Genomic DNA, 15,450 nt, shown 5'->3' with positions numbered 1-15,450 from the left:
TCATTCAGCTGTGCACCCAGCTTCACCACATTTTTATAAGAAGAAATAAAATAATAATTACTAATTAAATAATTAAATATTGTTTCCTTCTCCTTATATGTTTGAAAACATCAAAGATTTTCTCCAAAATTATCAAAGCTATAAAAGGGTCAATATAATATCACCTGGTAACAAATGAATTCCTCTATGATGCAAAGAATCAATGTAAAATTATGAAGAAATATCATCCATTCACAAAAGTAACTACAAATAAAAAATCCCAACTTCCGTAATGTATTTCCTCGTTAAGAGGAAGGTGATTGTGACGTCCTAATTTTCATTTTCTTCACTTACCCCCACGCTCTGCAGTAGGCAGGGGCTTTCTGGGTCCTGCTGGTGCCTGAGAATTCTCCCACTTCTTCCCGGCAGCTCTAGCATCTTACTTCCCCAGCCACAGCCTGTTTCATCTCCAGCCTTTCTGCCTGGACAGGGGTGGGGAAAGGAGTGCTGGATTCGGAGCTCCTCCCTCCCTGCACCGCCTCATTCTCCCCTCCGGGTCTGGCACACAGTGGCCATTGCCGATGCACCCTGAAGGCTGAAGGAGCCATGGCCCTGGCTGCCCTGCTGAGCCTCCCGGAAGCCAGGTCATCAGGGGTGAGTGCTCAGGTGGGCGAGGGAGAGTGGGGGCTCTGGGCGCTTCTGGAGTCCACAGATGCTGTTTTCTTTCCTGTTTCTTTTCTCTCTTCTTTACTGTTTTGCGTGAGGCTCCCTTTTGCTTTCTCTCATTCTAACAACAGTATAACCACCGTTTACTGAACGCGTCCTGAGTGCCAAACCTCATGTCCTTCCTCACAACACCATTTTCAGAAAGGCTTTCATTAACGCAATTTTAGAAATGAAAAGACTGAGACTCAAAGAGATTCATAAATGTCTCCTTTCCCCCATGTCCTCGCGCTGAAGAGGGAAGAGCCGGGGCTTGGCAACCTCCTCTGGAGATTCTCTTGTAAATTGTAGAGGTCAGCTTCCTCAAATAGGAGTCTGCAATGTGGGTTTTTTTTTTTTTTCTCCTTCCTTCCTTCCTTCCTTCCTTCCTTCCTTCCTTCCTTCCTTCCTTCCTTCCTTCCTTCCTTCCTTCCTTCCTTCCTTCCTTCCTTCCTTCCTTCCTTCCTTCCTTCCTTCCTTCCTTCCTTCCTTCCTTCCTTCCTTCCTTCCTTCCTTCCCTCCTTCTCCCTCCTCCTCCTCCTCTTCCTCCTTCTTCCTTCTCCTTCTCCTTCTCCTTCTCCTTCTTCTTTTCTCTCTCTCTCTCTGTCTCTCTCTGTCTCTCTCTCTCTCTCGATACAGGGTCCTGCTCTGTTGCCCAGGCTGGAGTGCAATAACGTGATCACAGTTCACTGCAACCTTGAACTCCCAGGCTCAAGGGATCCTCGCACCTCAGCCTCCTGGGTAACTGGGTCTACAGGTGTCTGTCACCACACCTGGATAATTTAAAAAAATATATATATATATATTTTCTTAGATATGGAGTCTTACTGTGTTTCCTAGGCTGGTCTCAAACTCCTGGCCTCAAGTGATCCTCCTGTCTCAGCCTCTCACAGCACTGAGATTACAGGTGTGCGGCACCACACCCAGCCCGTTAGTGATTCTCTCCCATTTCATTCAGTCCTCAACCCACTGCATTCTCCCTTTTTCTTCCCCACATCTCTGATGCTGCTCTCAGGGTGACCTTTATACAACCCAAACCAGTGGTCACTTCTCTGTCTCTATCTCTTGTGTGTCATTAGTGTGTTTGTGATGCATCCGCTCCTCCTTCCTGGACTTTTTCTCCTGTCTGGTGTCTTTTATGAACCCACTTCCTCTTTGTTTTCCTCCTACTTTCTAGTCTTCTCCTTTTCAGCCTCTTTTTTCATGTCTGTGTTTGTCTGGATGCAGGAGCACACACTCAGACCCTTGCTATTCTGACTTTATGTACTTTTCTTGAGTGGCCCGATCCAAATGTAGAACTTTGCTTATAATGAGTCTCCTTCCAGTCTATGTCACTAACCTAGTGTAGCCTGGGACCCAGCCATTTAGCTCTCTGTCCTCAGATTAACTCCATTTGTTCCCACAGAAATTCAAACTAAGCATGTTCCAAACAGAGCATCTAACCTTCTCTCAATTATTTCATTTTTCATCACCTTTGCAGTCACTGATGCCACAGTTCTCCACACTGTCTGGGTATTCTGGACTCCTTCATATCCCTACTTCTGGCACAAGATTTAGTGATTCCTGTGGCCTCTCATGTCATTACTGCCATTCAAACCCGCCTGCTGTCTCCCTCACCCCATGTTCCTGCCCCTGCCTACACCCTCATGACTTCCCACCTGATGGCTGAAGAGTTGTACTGGTCTTGCTTTCAAACCAGCCTCCTCCAACCCATCCTCCTTACCGCTGCCCCCTCCACACACAAATCTCATCATGTTACTGTCCTGCTTAAGATGCTTCACAACCTCCCATGTCCAGTGGGATAAAATGCAAACACCTGCCATCAGCACACAAGGCAGGTTACAGTGCAGCCCGGCCCACATCCCACCTGGCTTCAGTCACGCTGAAGAACTGCAGTTCTCCTTGCAACTTCATGCCTCTCTGCTCCTGAGCCTGCTTCTCCTGCTGGAAATGCCATTTCCCCTTTCTCTGTTTTGCTAACCTCAGGTAAACACAGTCCCCAGGAACCTTTCCTAAATCTCATTTTTTCAAAGTGCCCTCTTTATGCTCCTGAGTGGCTCCAGTGTATATCTTATGGTACTCAGTGGTGATCAAAACAACCTATGGAAATAAAAAATTAAAAAAACACGAAATAAAATACACATGTAGCAATCTTCTTTTCTTTGTCTCTTTGGATTTTGGATTTCAAGCAGCTTGAGGACAAGGCCCATGTCTTCTGAGTTACATCCTTAGTGCCTAGAGAGCGAACATTCACAATGAGTGTTTATTTAACGGAATGAAAATTAACATTTGAAGGTGGAATTTGCTTTAACATGCACAGACCTTTAGTTTTAGACTGTGTGAATATAATAAAAACAAAGTAACCTAAGGTAAACAAACTACACCTCTGTGGCACAGCTTGTATGTCACGTTTTTCATTTGGTTTTTCTTTGGGCTTCGTTTCTGTAGGTAAATAATTCTCTAGCCCATAAACTCAGTGGAGGATCCTCAGCATCCGTGTGTGCCTCTGAACGTGCTGTCACTTGATGCATCCAAGGAGAGGACTGGTTTTCCCGTGTTGGGCTTGGAGGGGAAATCCTCGCTTAGGGAACAACAACCATGCAGTGTCATTTCGCTTCGCGTCCTCTTCCAGGCTGAACCCCGTGCTCTCTCATCTTTGTTCTTTTACTGTAATAGTAATAGACTTTTTTGTTGTCAACCTTTTGCTGCTTCTTATACATCAGGTAAAGCTAAGATACTATCCCATAGGTGTTTCAAATGCAACAACTTTTATTTCCAGGTAAAACTACACTTGAAAATACACATTCAACAAGAACATTTTGTGAATGTTATGTGAATGACAACACTTTTAAATTTACTATGCCTTAAAATGAAAGTGTTTTGATAAAATTATATAAGGTACCATTTTTATTCTAAAAGTAAGAACGTAACTTGGAGTCTACAAATAGCACTAAGACTCTGGAGGTCTTTTCATGTCCTGCATTATTTTTTTCCCCGAAAGATTTTGATTTCATCTCCCCACTTCCCTGCCTTGCTCTGTGGCTATATCAGTATTTTTTATGTCTGGTCCTGTAGGGGTTCTGAGACCCTGTGGGAATGGGGTAGGGGGACTATGCAATTTTGTTTTTACCAGGAGTTGTGTGACTTGGGCAAGTTACTTTATTTCTGTGGTCAGTTCCCTAATATGTAAAATAATTTCTTCTGTTAAATCAAGTTTAGCCTAAACTTACATATTTTAAGTTTGGCCTAAAGGTTTCTCTGTACATCACGAACAAGTGGAGGTGTAAACAGACCGTAGCCTACAGTTGTGCCAATCACCAAGTTTTGGCCAATCATATGTAGCCAACTGTTTGAACCGTGTTCAAGTTAGGCAGACATTGAGCTGTAACCAATCTGGCCGTTTCTGTACCTCACTTCTGTTTTCTGTGTGTTACTTTTCTTTTTCTGTCCGTAAACTTTCTTCCACCACGCGGCTGTGCTGGAGACTTTGAGCATACTCTGGCTTGGGGGGCTGCCCGATTTGTGAATTGTTTATTGCCCAATTAACCTCATTTAAAATTTATTCGGCTGAAGTTTTTCTTTTATTAGGTGGTGTCAGAAGTGGGGTTGGAAGTAGAGCTTCTAATGACCCGCAGGAGTGCTGAGTGACCTACGAGGTACACTCCGGGCTCATTGTGTCTCCTTCTCTCTCGGAGCAGCTGGGGATCGTGGGAAGTTCTCTCTCAGATTCTGAAGCTCCACAGATTTGTGTGTTGAGCTCTCTTGAGTTTCTTTGAGTAAATTTCTGATCCTGATTGGGTTTGAAAGTAGCAAAAGAAATTGAACTGAGTCCAGGATCGGATTGGCTCCAGTAATTAACTGGCTTGGATCTAGTTAGAGGCCTCTTACATCTAACTGGATCAGAAAGAAACCAGTATTAAATGGCAATATTGCAAGGGTGTAAAATTTGGCTTTTGGAAATTCACAGGGATTTTTGTGTTCTACTCCTTTGTTTCATTTTTCTTGTGCACTTATGTAGGAAAAAAAAAATCATTGGCTAAGTTGAACAAGGGAACCTGAGAGCAAAGCCAGTATTTGAGGTAAAAACGTGATCCTTAATTTCTGAAGAACTGAATTCCTTTTGGATTACACATGCATAAGTATTAGGCCCTGGAAGGAGCAAAGTCTTACAGAAATTGTCCTGGCGTGGTGGCTCACACCTGTAATCCCTGCACTTTGGGAGGCCAAGGTGGGTAGATTGCTTGAGGCTAGGAGTTTGAGACCAGGCTGGCCAACATTGTGAAACCCTGTCTCTACTAAAAATAAAAAAAAAAAAAAATCCAGGCATGTGCCTGTAATTCCAGCTACTCGGGAGGCTGAGGCACAAGAATCACTTGAACCTAGGAGGTGGAGGCTGCCATGAGCTGAGATCATAATACTGCACTCCAGCCTGGGTGACAGAGACTGTGTCTCAAAAAAAAAAATTTTTTTTTTACTAAAGAACTTGCAGTGGAACATTCCGAAAGAACAACACTGCACTGAAGTGCATTTGAAAATGAGGGCTCCCAAATTAGTGTCATGTACAGTCATGTACAGTCTCATGTAGCGATGCCTATTGATATGCAGAAACTTCTAAAAAGTTTCAATATTTGCATTTAAAGACTTTACAAAAAATAAATAAAAATTTTAAGCAACTAATTGATTTAAAAAATTAAATCTGCCTTGCACTTTTTGCTGATGGCTGTGGGTGACAGGATGAGGCATGTACAGGATCATGGGACATGGGGAACTTTTTTCTCCCCAAAGTGGACACTTGAGAGCTGATGAGACGACTGGAAAAGATCCCTTCATGACTGACAAGCAGCTCCCTGAAGTTTTTTATTTTTTGAAATGGAGTCTCGCTCTGTCGCCCAGGCTGGAGTGCAGTGGCACAATCTCAGCTCACTGCAACTTCCGCCTCCCGGGTTCAAGTGATTCTTCTGCCTCAGCCTCTCGAGTAGCTGGGATTACGGGCGCCCACCACCACGCCCGGCTAATTTTTTGCATTTGGTAGAGATGGGGTTTCACCATGTTGGTCAGGCCGTTCTCAAACTCCTGACCTCAGGTGATCTGCCCACCTTGGCCTCCCAAAGTGCTGTGATTATAGGCATGAGCCACCGCGCCCGTCCCTGAACTTTTAATTTAGTGTCACTGCAATAGATGGGTCCTTCTCTGGCCTCCCTGAACTCTTTGCCTTCTCCACCCTGCTGCAATCAATGCTTTTCTTTTTCTCTTTCTCTTCTTTCCTTTTTCTATCTTTCTATTACATCTTGCCTAGAGACCACATGGTGAAACTCGTGGCTGGAGGTCATTCCACCCCACTTTGAATGGATTAAAGATAGCAGAGCCCAACCAGGGGCAAGTTTAAGCCTTACCAGTTCAATATTGGCACTAAGCAGAGTGGCTAATGTCTAAGTTTTGTCACATGTATTTTGCTGTGGCTGGACGGGAAAATATTAATTCAGCTCCCCCATGCAATCTCTTGGGCAGCATCTTACAAAATTGAGAGGCTTTTGCCTATGGTTCCATGAAATCAAACAAGATGATTTTCCTTTGCATTGTGACTTGGCCCCCAGGCCACACACACCAGGGTGCAGCTAACAGGGTCACTAGGGCCACTCAGAAAGAGGGAGCCCGGAAGCCTGGCATGCTAGCAAAAAGGTAAGAATTTCTTAGCAGTCGGACTTCTGGCCTCTCTCTGTGTGGAAATGGTTGTAGGAATGGTAAAAATCATGGTGTCCTCTGCAAAGTTTTAATTAATGATAAAAAGGATTTGTGAGCTAATTTTAAGCTGTAGCAGATCTGGTGTACTTTGTGCTATGAATTGGTCTTTCTGTGTCATTTGGTCATAAAAAGGGGTTAAATAGGATCAAATGTGGGCCTAGGACTCCCAGAAGCCTGCTGTTCAAGCCAGCCTGGCAAACTGGTCAGTTACAAACTGCAGGTCCCTGAAACCAAAAAACACTGGATAAGGATTCCCTCTCATCTTGTTGTATGTCCTTGGGAGCTTGACCTTATAACCACATGATGGTACTTGCTTTTGGTCTCCACCATCTGGAGGACAGGAATTTTGGAGTTCATGTCATAGTTAGCTCTAAAAATTGTCTTGAACAGTTAAAAGCCTTTGCAAGCAGAAAATTGGCCGCTCTAGGCTCCTCTTCTGGGAAGAGCAATGGAAACCACCAGTGGTGTAGCTTAGTGGTTAAGGCTTTACCATCTTATGATGGTGGCCAGGGTTCAATCCCAGCTCAGGGAATGAGACCTGTTTGGTTTGAGATCTTTGCTATTTGCTGATTCTCTTCCCCTCATGAACAACTTCTGACTCCTCATCTTGAGTTTTCCTTTCTCTGAGCTATGTTTGGAAATTCTAGAGTTTGTAAAAATTGCTTGCTACCCTTTTGAAAATACCTCGTACACTTGTGGTTAAGTCATAACCTTAGTTAAGGCTTATTGGTTTCACCTGGGAGATTGCCTTTGGTAAAGTTCAAAAGCCAGACATATTGGCTGTTTAGCCTGGCTAAAGTCGAGTAATAAGATATTTAAAATGATTTTTTTAGGCTGGGCACAGTAGTTCATGCCTGTAATCCCAGCGCTTTGGGAGGCCAAGAAGGGTGGATCACCTGAGGTCAGGAGTTTGAGACCAGCCTGACCAACATGGAGAAACCCTGTCTCTACTAAAAGTATAAAAATTAGCTGAATGTGGTGGCTTGTACTGGTAATCCCACCTATTCAGGAGGCTGAGGCAGGATAATTGCTTTAACCTGGGATGTAGAGGTTGCAGTGAGCTGAGATCGCACCACTGCACTCCAGCCTAGGCAACAGAGCAAGACTCCATCTCAAAAACCAAACAAAAGGTTTTTTTTTGTTTTTTTTTTTTTTTTTTTAGAAAGAGCGCTATAGTTAAAAGTCAGCTTAATTAAAAGTGGATATCCAAGCTATAGGTATATTTAAAAGGCCTTTTGGTTTTTTCTCTTCTTGGATCTTGTTTTTTTTTTAAGTTTTTTTTTTCTTTTTAGCCAACTGAATTGTTTTTCTCCATTTTGTCTTCTTGTCACTTTTGTTGCACACATGAGAGGACTTAAGGTAACTTCTAACAGCCTGGGACTCCTTGGGAAAAACAGAGGAGGCACTACAGATCCTGTTTTGGGATAAACCTCTGTTTTCCTCATGAAACACCAGGAATCAAAAGCAGATAGATCCCTCTGAAAATCTAAGGCTAAGTATCCTTTTGGGGATGGCCAACATGGCAAAACCTAGTCTGTACTAAAAATACAAAAATTAGCCTGGATAAGTGGTGCACACCTGTAGTTCCAGCTACTGGAGAGTCTGAGGCATGAGAGTTGCTTGAGCCTGGAAGGCGGAGTTGCAGTGAGCCGAGATTGCACCACTGCATTCCAACATGGGCAACAGAGTGATACTCTGTCTCAAAATAAAGGAAAGAAAGAAAGAAAGAAGGGAAGAAAGAAAGAAAGAGAGAGAGGAAGGAAGGAAGGAAGGAAGGAAGGAAGGAAGGTCATTTCCACAGTTAACTGCTTAATGCTGATGCAGTTTCTGAAAACTTCACAAGTAGGCACAATTCTAGAATATGGTGTCTTTTAGGAGGTTCCTGAAAGGATGGAAAGGACCCCAAAAAGTACTCTTGATTACAGGTTTCTGATAACTTTAGAATCATATCATTTTTACTGGGTAAGAAAATTCCTGGAGCTTTTTTTTTTTTGAGACAGAGTCTCACTCTGTCGCCCAGGCTGGAGTGCAGTGGTGTGATCTTGGCTCACTGCAACACTGCAAGCTCCGCCTCCTGGGTTCACACCATCCTCCTGCCTCAGCCTCCCGAGTAGAGTAGCTGGGGCTTCCTGGAGCTTTAATGAAAAGACTGACTGGTTTATAAAACTGCTATTCCAAGTAGAATACAAATTAATTGAATACCAAGAAAATACTTTGCAAGTCTTTCATGCTAAATCAGCCAATACTGAAATTGTTTTGATATACAATTTGAATAAACTCTGTGGTCTAACTCAAATTACCTGTGATAACCCATCAGTTATCAGTGCTATGCACCTCAACTGGAGAAACAACCGTGTTAAGCATGGACTCATGGAGAACCAAGGTGGCTGCCTTATCCTTCCTGAGCTTTTAAAGCTTTTATAATTTAAAGTTCTGCATTCCATCACTCATCATGGAAAAGATAAAATGATCCAAGTTAAATGCATATTGGTGTGGTGACTTCTATATTGCTAAAATAGTTTATGACCAATGTTTGGTTTGCCAAATCCATATTCCTGGGAAGATAATCAAAGCTTCAGGTACATTCTGCTACCCAGTGAGCCATCTAAACATTTATGAAGGGATTTCAGTCAATTGTCATTTTCAGTGCATGTTTTCTGGTTGTGAAAAAGCTTTCCTATACAAGTCAACTGATGTTATAACAGTAGATTATTATGACACAGTGTATTTTCACCAGATAAAGAAAGCTTTTTATGGCTCACTGACTGAGGACAATCAATCCCTTCACAATCTGGAACCTGAAGATTGGATCTTCTGAGAACATCAGAGAAAGAGTGCCCCTGCCATCCACACTGCAGCAAACATCAGAACCATGAACCTTGGGTTCATAATCTCTCAACTGAGAAGGATCCCTCCGCATTCTTGGAACTGTATGCCCATCGGAACCCTTAAGGTAAAGCTAACCAGGGAAGTTTCTCCCCAGAGGAAGATGGTATCCTTGATGTGAAGAGCTTTTACCAAGATCACAGATCACGACTTCTCTGCTATAATGAGGCTCTTTGAGTATTTTTCTCCTTGCTTATGCCTCTATGAACAATAGAAGTACAAAGGGGGTCTGTTGTGTGCACTCATGGGGTAGGTATACTTTTATTTGTGAAGGGTTTTGCAGCCAGCCTTATACATGGATAACCTCACACCTTGATAGATGAAAGATGAAGGCCCAGTGTAGGTGAGGAATTTTAATGGTACATAGGTTGCCTCATCATCAGTCAGAAACAGAACATTGATTCACTCCCCTATTCCACGTCATGGGTTAAAGAGAACATTGCCAGGAGGACTTCACTCCTCTAGAAGCGTCCTTTTTACCATGATTTGGAGTAAAACAGGCAATGATTAGAAATGTATCCCTCATGATAGGCTCTAAACAGAGTCTACTGTAAGGGCTATGGTTATGCAACAGATTTTAAATTCTTTTGTGAAAGTTATGCTTAATAATAGGATTGCTGTAGGTTACTTACTGGCTAAACAGAGAAGTATCTGTGCAGCTGCTGGCACTTGTGGCCTATGGAGAAATACATCACGTCAGGTACTACAGAGATTCAGTTGTAGGTAATTAATGAAGAGACTGCCTAGTTAAGTGAGTAACTCTTTATTTAGTTCATTCTTTGATCTATTTAATTTCAGGTGGTTTGGTTTATGGGGACCTTGGGTAAGGAGCATACTCCAAACTCTTGGTATTATCCTCCTGATAGTCATAATAGTAGTCTACCTGGTGCACTGTATTCTCTCAAAAGTTTTAAATGTTTGCATGCAGCCATCTCTAGAATGTCAAATTGTCTCTTTTCACCTGGAATGACAAGAGTGAAAGAAATGTGTGACCATGAGGGCACTTTAACCTATGAATGATGTGCCGAGACTGGAAACCCAAAATGATGGTAGCTGAGAGTGACGCTAAGGCCCTAAGCTTTGGTCACGTTCTCACTTAAGTGAGAATAAAAGGGGATTTTTTTTTTTTTTTTTTTTTTTTTTTTGAGACGGAGTCTCACTCTGTCGCCCAGGCTGGAGTGCAGTGGCCGGATCTCAGCTCACTGCAAGCTCCGCCTCCCGGGTTCACGCCATTCTCCTGCCTCAGCCTCCCGAGTAGCTGGGACTACAGGCGCCCGCCACCTCGCCCGGCTAGTTTTTTGTACTTTTTAGTAGAGACGGGGTTTCACCGTGTTAGCCAGGATGGTCTCGATCTCCCGACCTCGTGATCCGCCCGTCTCGGCCTCCCAAAGTGCTGGGATTACAGGCGTGAGCCACCGCGCCCGGCCTAAAAAGGGGATATTTTTAAACAAAATCACGAGAGGCCATTGTTTTGGACTTCAATGAAAGTCCAAATGCACTAAGCTCCAACAGATCAGACCAAACCAAAATGAAGTCAGTCCCTCGTGCTAAATGTGACATAATTAAACTAAGACTTTAAGGAAACACATAGATTCTAGAACAGACCAGGTTTTGTTTTTTATCCTATAAACAGAACGTTCCAGCAAAAGGAGGTACCCTGTAATCTAACCCTTACAAAAATAAAATAAAATAAACAAATAAACTGAAGTCCTTGTTCCCCCTTACAAAACTCATTGTTCTGCTATTTCCCAGTGGGTTTCAAGACCAAATAAGTACATTTACAATGGTGATGATAGTGGCATCAATGACTAAAGTTTTGGTCAATCTCTCAAAATTGAGATGACGACCAAAAAAGCAAAATTGTTAAATCAAGTTTAGCCTACAGCTGTCTCCTTACATATTTTAAGTTTGGCTTAAAGGTTTCTCTGTACATCGTGAACTATAACAAGTGGAGGTGTAAACAGACTGTAGCCCACATTTGTGCCAATCACCAAGTTTTGGCCAATCATATGTAGCCAACTGTTCAAACTGTGTTCAAATAAGGATACACCCAGCTGTAACCAATTGGGTGTTTCTGTACCTCACTTCTGTTTTCTGTATGTCACTTTCCTTTTTTTGTCCATAAATCTTCCACCACATGCCTGCACTGGAGTCTCTGAACCTACTCTGCCTCAGGAGGCTGCCGGATTCACGAATCATTCATTGCTCAATTTGACTCTTTTTTTTTTTTTTTGAGATGGAGTCTCACTCTGTCGCCCAGGCTGGAGTGCAGTGGCGTGATCTCGGCTCACTGCAGGCTCCGCCTCCCGGGTTCACGCCATTCTCCTGCCTCAGCCTCCTGAGTAGCTGGGACTACAGGCGCCCACCACCACGCCTGGCTAATTTTTTTGTATTTTTAGTAGAGATGGGGTTTCACCATGTTAGCCAGGATGGTCTTGATCTCCTGACCTCGTGATCCACCTGCCTCGGCCTCCCAAAGTGCTGGGATTACAGGCGTGAGCCACCGCGCCTGGCCCAATTTGACTCTTTTGAATTGAATTCAGCTGAAGTTTTTCTTTTTTTCTTTTTTTTGGAGATGGAGTCTCACTCTGTCACCCAGTGTGGAGTGCAGTGGCACAATCTCAGCCCATTGCAACCTCCCCCTCCCGGTTCAAGCAATTCTCCTGACTCAGCCTCCCAAGTAGCTGGGACTACAGACACCATGCCTGGCTAATTTTTGTATCTTTAGTAGAGACAAAGGGGTTTCACCATGTTGGCCAGGCTGATCTTGAATTCCTGACCTCAAGTGAACCACCTGCCTTGGCCTCCCAAGGTGCTGGGATTACAGGCATGAGCCACCGTGTCTGGCCAGATGTTTTTCTTTAACACTTCTACATGGAAGTGTGAGGATTCAATGAGTAAGTTGAGCACATGGTACATGTTCAGTGAATATTTTCTGATTGTGTTCAGTGTTATCATTATGGGAATGGTGTGAGGGATGTGTAAGTCTTCAGAGACCAGGGAAACACCTGAAATCTTCTATGAGTCATCTCTGTCGTTGTTTATCCCCATTCCTTTTCTTTTCATTCGTTTTGCATTTCTCATTTTCTGTGTTATTCCCTTGCATTCCTAAAAACCTTCCCGTTACCTGCTTGCTTCCTGTATTCTGTGTCGTTTCCTGCATGTTCACCATTCTGCAGTCTTCTTCCCCTTCACGCAGCAGACCCTGTGTCAAAGTATGCAGAGTTTGTGCAGACACACAGACCCTCTGGGGAGTATGTGTTTGAATTTGATGAAGATGAGCAGTTCTTTGTGCACCTGGACAAGAAGGAGATGGTCTGGCATCTGTCAGAGTTTATTCATGCTGTGAGGGGCAGAAAATGAAGGGACCAGGGATGGAAAGGGATGGGGGACAGAACACTAAGCTGGCAGTCCTAACCCCACTGTGTTGGCTCTACTCCAGGTGTCAAACTTTCTCAGTCAGAAGTTGACATAAGGAAGTGACCAGCTTCAGGTCTCCTTTGAAGCTCCCAGCCTAGCTTTCTTTTGAATCTCTGCTCTTCAACCACAATGACTTATGTACCCCAAGACCCCTCCACCTCCTGGCTGCCTGTGATCTTCCTGCACCTAGCACTCAGCAAAGGGTCTGACATTTAGATAGCACTCAATCAATATGAAGAATTTAAAGTATAGTGACAAGGTGGTGCCCACACTGGATGGTCTGTATGCTGTGGTCGCATCAGGGACCTTTCTCTGCACCGCATTTTTCCTGAGAAATCCCAGAGTTCAATAAATACCTGTGTATGTCAGAGCTAGACACATCTGATGCCTTTCTGGGACTGCTTATATTCTCAGTTCCCTAGGAATGCAAATCCTGGACCTGTAATTGTAGGATACAGGTGCATTATGGGTGCAGATACCTCAGTTTTGCATCCTGCAAGAGTTAGTCTGGAGATTGTTCACTCCACTCTGGATATTGCTGACACCTACAGCATGTTTCCAGGGGACAAAAATGGAAGGGGATGACTCTGATTGGATAGTGAGAGGAACACGGGTAGCTCTGGGAAACTGACCAGGGATAGGTGCCCAGGGGCACACAAGGCCCAGAAGCTGCTTGTGAGAAGTCAGGGAGAAGGAAGCCAACATCTGGATGTGTCAGAGAGCCACTGAGTGCTCATTATGTGTATCAGGAGTTAAGAATCCATCCTCTACATGAAAAGAAAAGCTTAGACCAAACATGTCTTCTTCCTTGATTTACAGTAACTTACTATGAAATGCAAAACATGTAACAATTTTGGACTGTAAAAAAAAAGATCAGTGTTTGAAAGAGTGCTGCACATATTGCTTTGCACTTTCAACAACGGGGAGGCGTTTCTCTCTGTATGAATTATTAGCTCAGGAGGTCTAGGCTGGTGAATGAATGCAGACTTACAGGATAAATGTCTACTGGATGCATTCAAAAGGCCAAGCAACATTTGGTTAAGGGGTATTTGTGACGGCATTCAGAGAAAATGTTGAAAGTGTGTTAGATTATATTTATCATTGTAAATTCTGATGCTCATTTAATTTCTTAACAGTAATGCTAATACATGCTCTTAGTAAGTTATATGTCGAATCAGTGCTATGTCAATATGGGTCCTATAACACAGATTTGCAGTCTGCTCACCACTGAATAGCTAAGAATAGTGGCTTCAGACCTGAATGGATGAAGACACCAAACACGATGATGGAGCAGCTCACTGAAATACAGTAAATCCAGGAGAGGTCCATGTCCAACGGACCACCTTATACAATAGCTTGGATATCCCCATTTTCATGGTTGTCTTCTTTCCTATGTGTAAACCACATTGAACTTCTTTATTAACTCTCACTGTTTGCCAAAACTCTCAAGAAAAAAAGTGATGAGACATGACTTGGTATATATTCTTAACAGAAAACGGTCATGCTGGGTTTTGATTATTGATGGCACTAAGGGGAAAGGAACTTGGCTGGAGGCCCCATGAGAGAAACCATGCATTGAATCCAGGAACAGAATGATAGAAACTGGCTTCAGGGCAACTGCTCAGCAGCAGCATCCTCTTGGGAGGCTGGGGGTCTGTCCTTCAAGCAGATACTGGGAATAAAGAAACAGAAAATGCTTGTTCCAAGGCACATTAGTCTTTTAGGCAAGGTCAAGAACCCAGTGGAGGTAAAAAACAAAGTTATCCCAGGTTGCTGGCCCCCTTCCTTTAAGTCCCAGGAGACAAAAATAATGGTGAGAGGCTGAATCTCACGCTGACAAAGAAGAGAGTTGATCTGAGCTTCCTTTAGCAAAGGAACCATGCAATGCTCTTTCCCCACTCACCCCAGGGCTGAGGTTGAAACAGGGGTTCAGGCCTCAGACTCTTTTCCTAGAGGAGTCTCAGTGTCACAATGCACAGAAAGGACTTATGTCCTCCTGTAACTCCCGCAATAAGGAAATCAAAGCAGGAATATCGCCTGTTTATGCAGATCCTTGTTGAATTGAAATGACAGGAGGAAAGAGAATGTATTCAGCTATTGAAACCACCTCAGACAATTAGAGAAACGTTTCCATCACACTTCCATTGCCCATCACTCAATGGACACTCTGCAGGAGCCTGAGTAACTGGGACTTCATGCATCTGGCTGCATTAAGATGCTAGGCTGGGATTCCTCTCTCCTTAGAAGCTGTCTTTGTTCCCTGACTATGTGATTTCAGTAAGCTCTCTGGCAGTGCTTTTTTGTCTCAGCCCCTCATCATGGAAGAAGGGTGAGCAAGTCGGGAGAAAGGCAGGTATCAGTCACCTCACAGGATTTCTCACCTTTCTTGCTCCTTCTGTGCATGAAGATGCCCACTCCACAGATGATGAGCCCCAGCACGAAGCCCGCGGCTCCTGTCAGCGTCTTGCTCTGGGTAGAATCAGACTGTGTCTCTGTGAAGAACAGGCTCAGGTTGAGTGTCACCTCCAGCAGCTGCACCCCTGCTCACGTCCTGTCTGAGATCCTGGAGCCTGATGCAGAATATCGGCACGAGGACAGTGAGGGGGATACACCTTGCATAATAGGAAATTGAGAAACAGTCACTCTTTCAATTCTGGAACAGAGGGTGTGACCTCAACAACAGACAAATGCAGATTCAATTAGTTGCCTTTCAGAATAACT

The 15,450-nt window shown here is 43.7% G+C and overlaps 1 protein-coding gene and 1 long non-coding RNA gene across 3 annotated transcripts in view; one reads left to right on the top strand and one right to left on the bottom strand.

Annotated features, from left to right (window-relative positions):
• The first annotated feature begins 388 nt into the window (after window positions 1-388).
• Window positions 389-15,114, top strand: LOC126952842 (uncharacterized). 2 transcript variants are annotated; one of them, XR_007725040.1, is made up of 3 exons: window positions 389-633; window positions 9,161-9,376; window positions 15,039-15,114. It is a non-coding gene; the product is annotated as an uncharacterized LOC126952842 (long non-coding RNA). The 2 variants fall into 2 exon arrangements; XR_007725041.1 differs by lacking the exon at window positions 15,039-15,114 and adding an exon at window positions 12,752-13,107.
• The window catches only part of LOC126952833 (HLA class II histocompatibility antigen, DP beta 1 chain-like), a 16,788-nt gene continuing 16,268 nt past the window's right edge, over window positions 14,931-15,450 (bottom strand). Inside the window, exon 4 of the mRNA XM_050787907.1 lies at window positions 14,931-15,221. Coding sequence (XP_050643864.1) covers window positions 15,046-15,221 — 176 coding nt within the window. The 3' untranslated portion in view covers window positions 14,931-15,045. The remainder of the gene's footprint in view (window positions 15,222-15,450) is intronic.

This window comes from Macaca thibetana, chromosome 4 (assembly GCF_024542745.1).
Source record: "Macaca thibetana thibetana isolate TM-01 chromosome 4, ASM2454274v1, whole genome shotgun sequence".
Taxonomy (NCBI): Eukaryota; Metazoa; Chordata; class Mammalia; order Primates; family Cercopithecidae; genus Macaca; species Macaca thibetana.
Note: the sequence above shows the minus strand (reverse complement) of the source record. Positions and strands in the feature narration are given on the sequence as shown.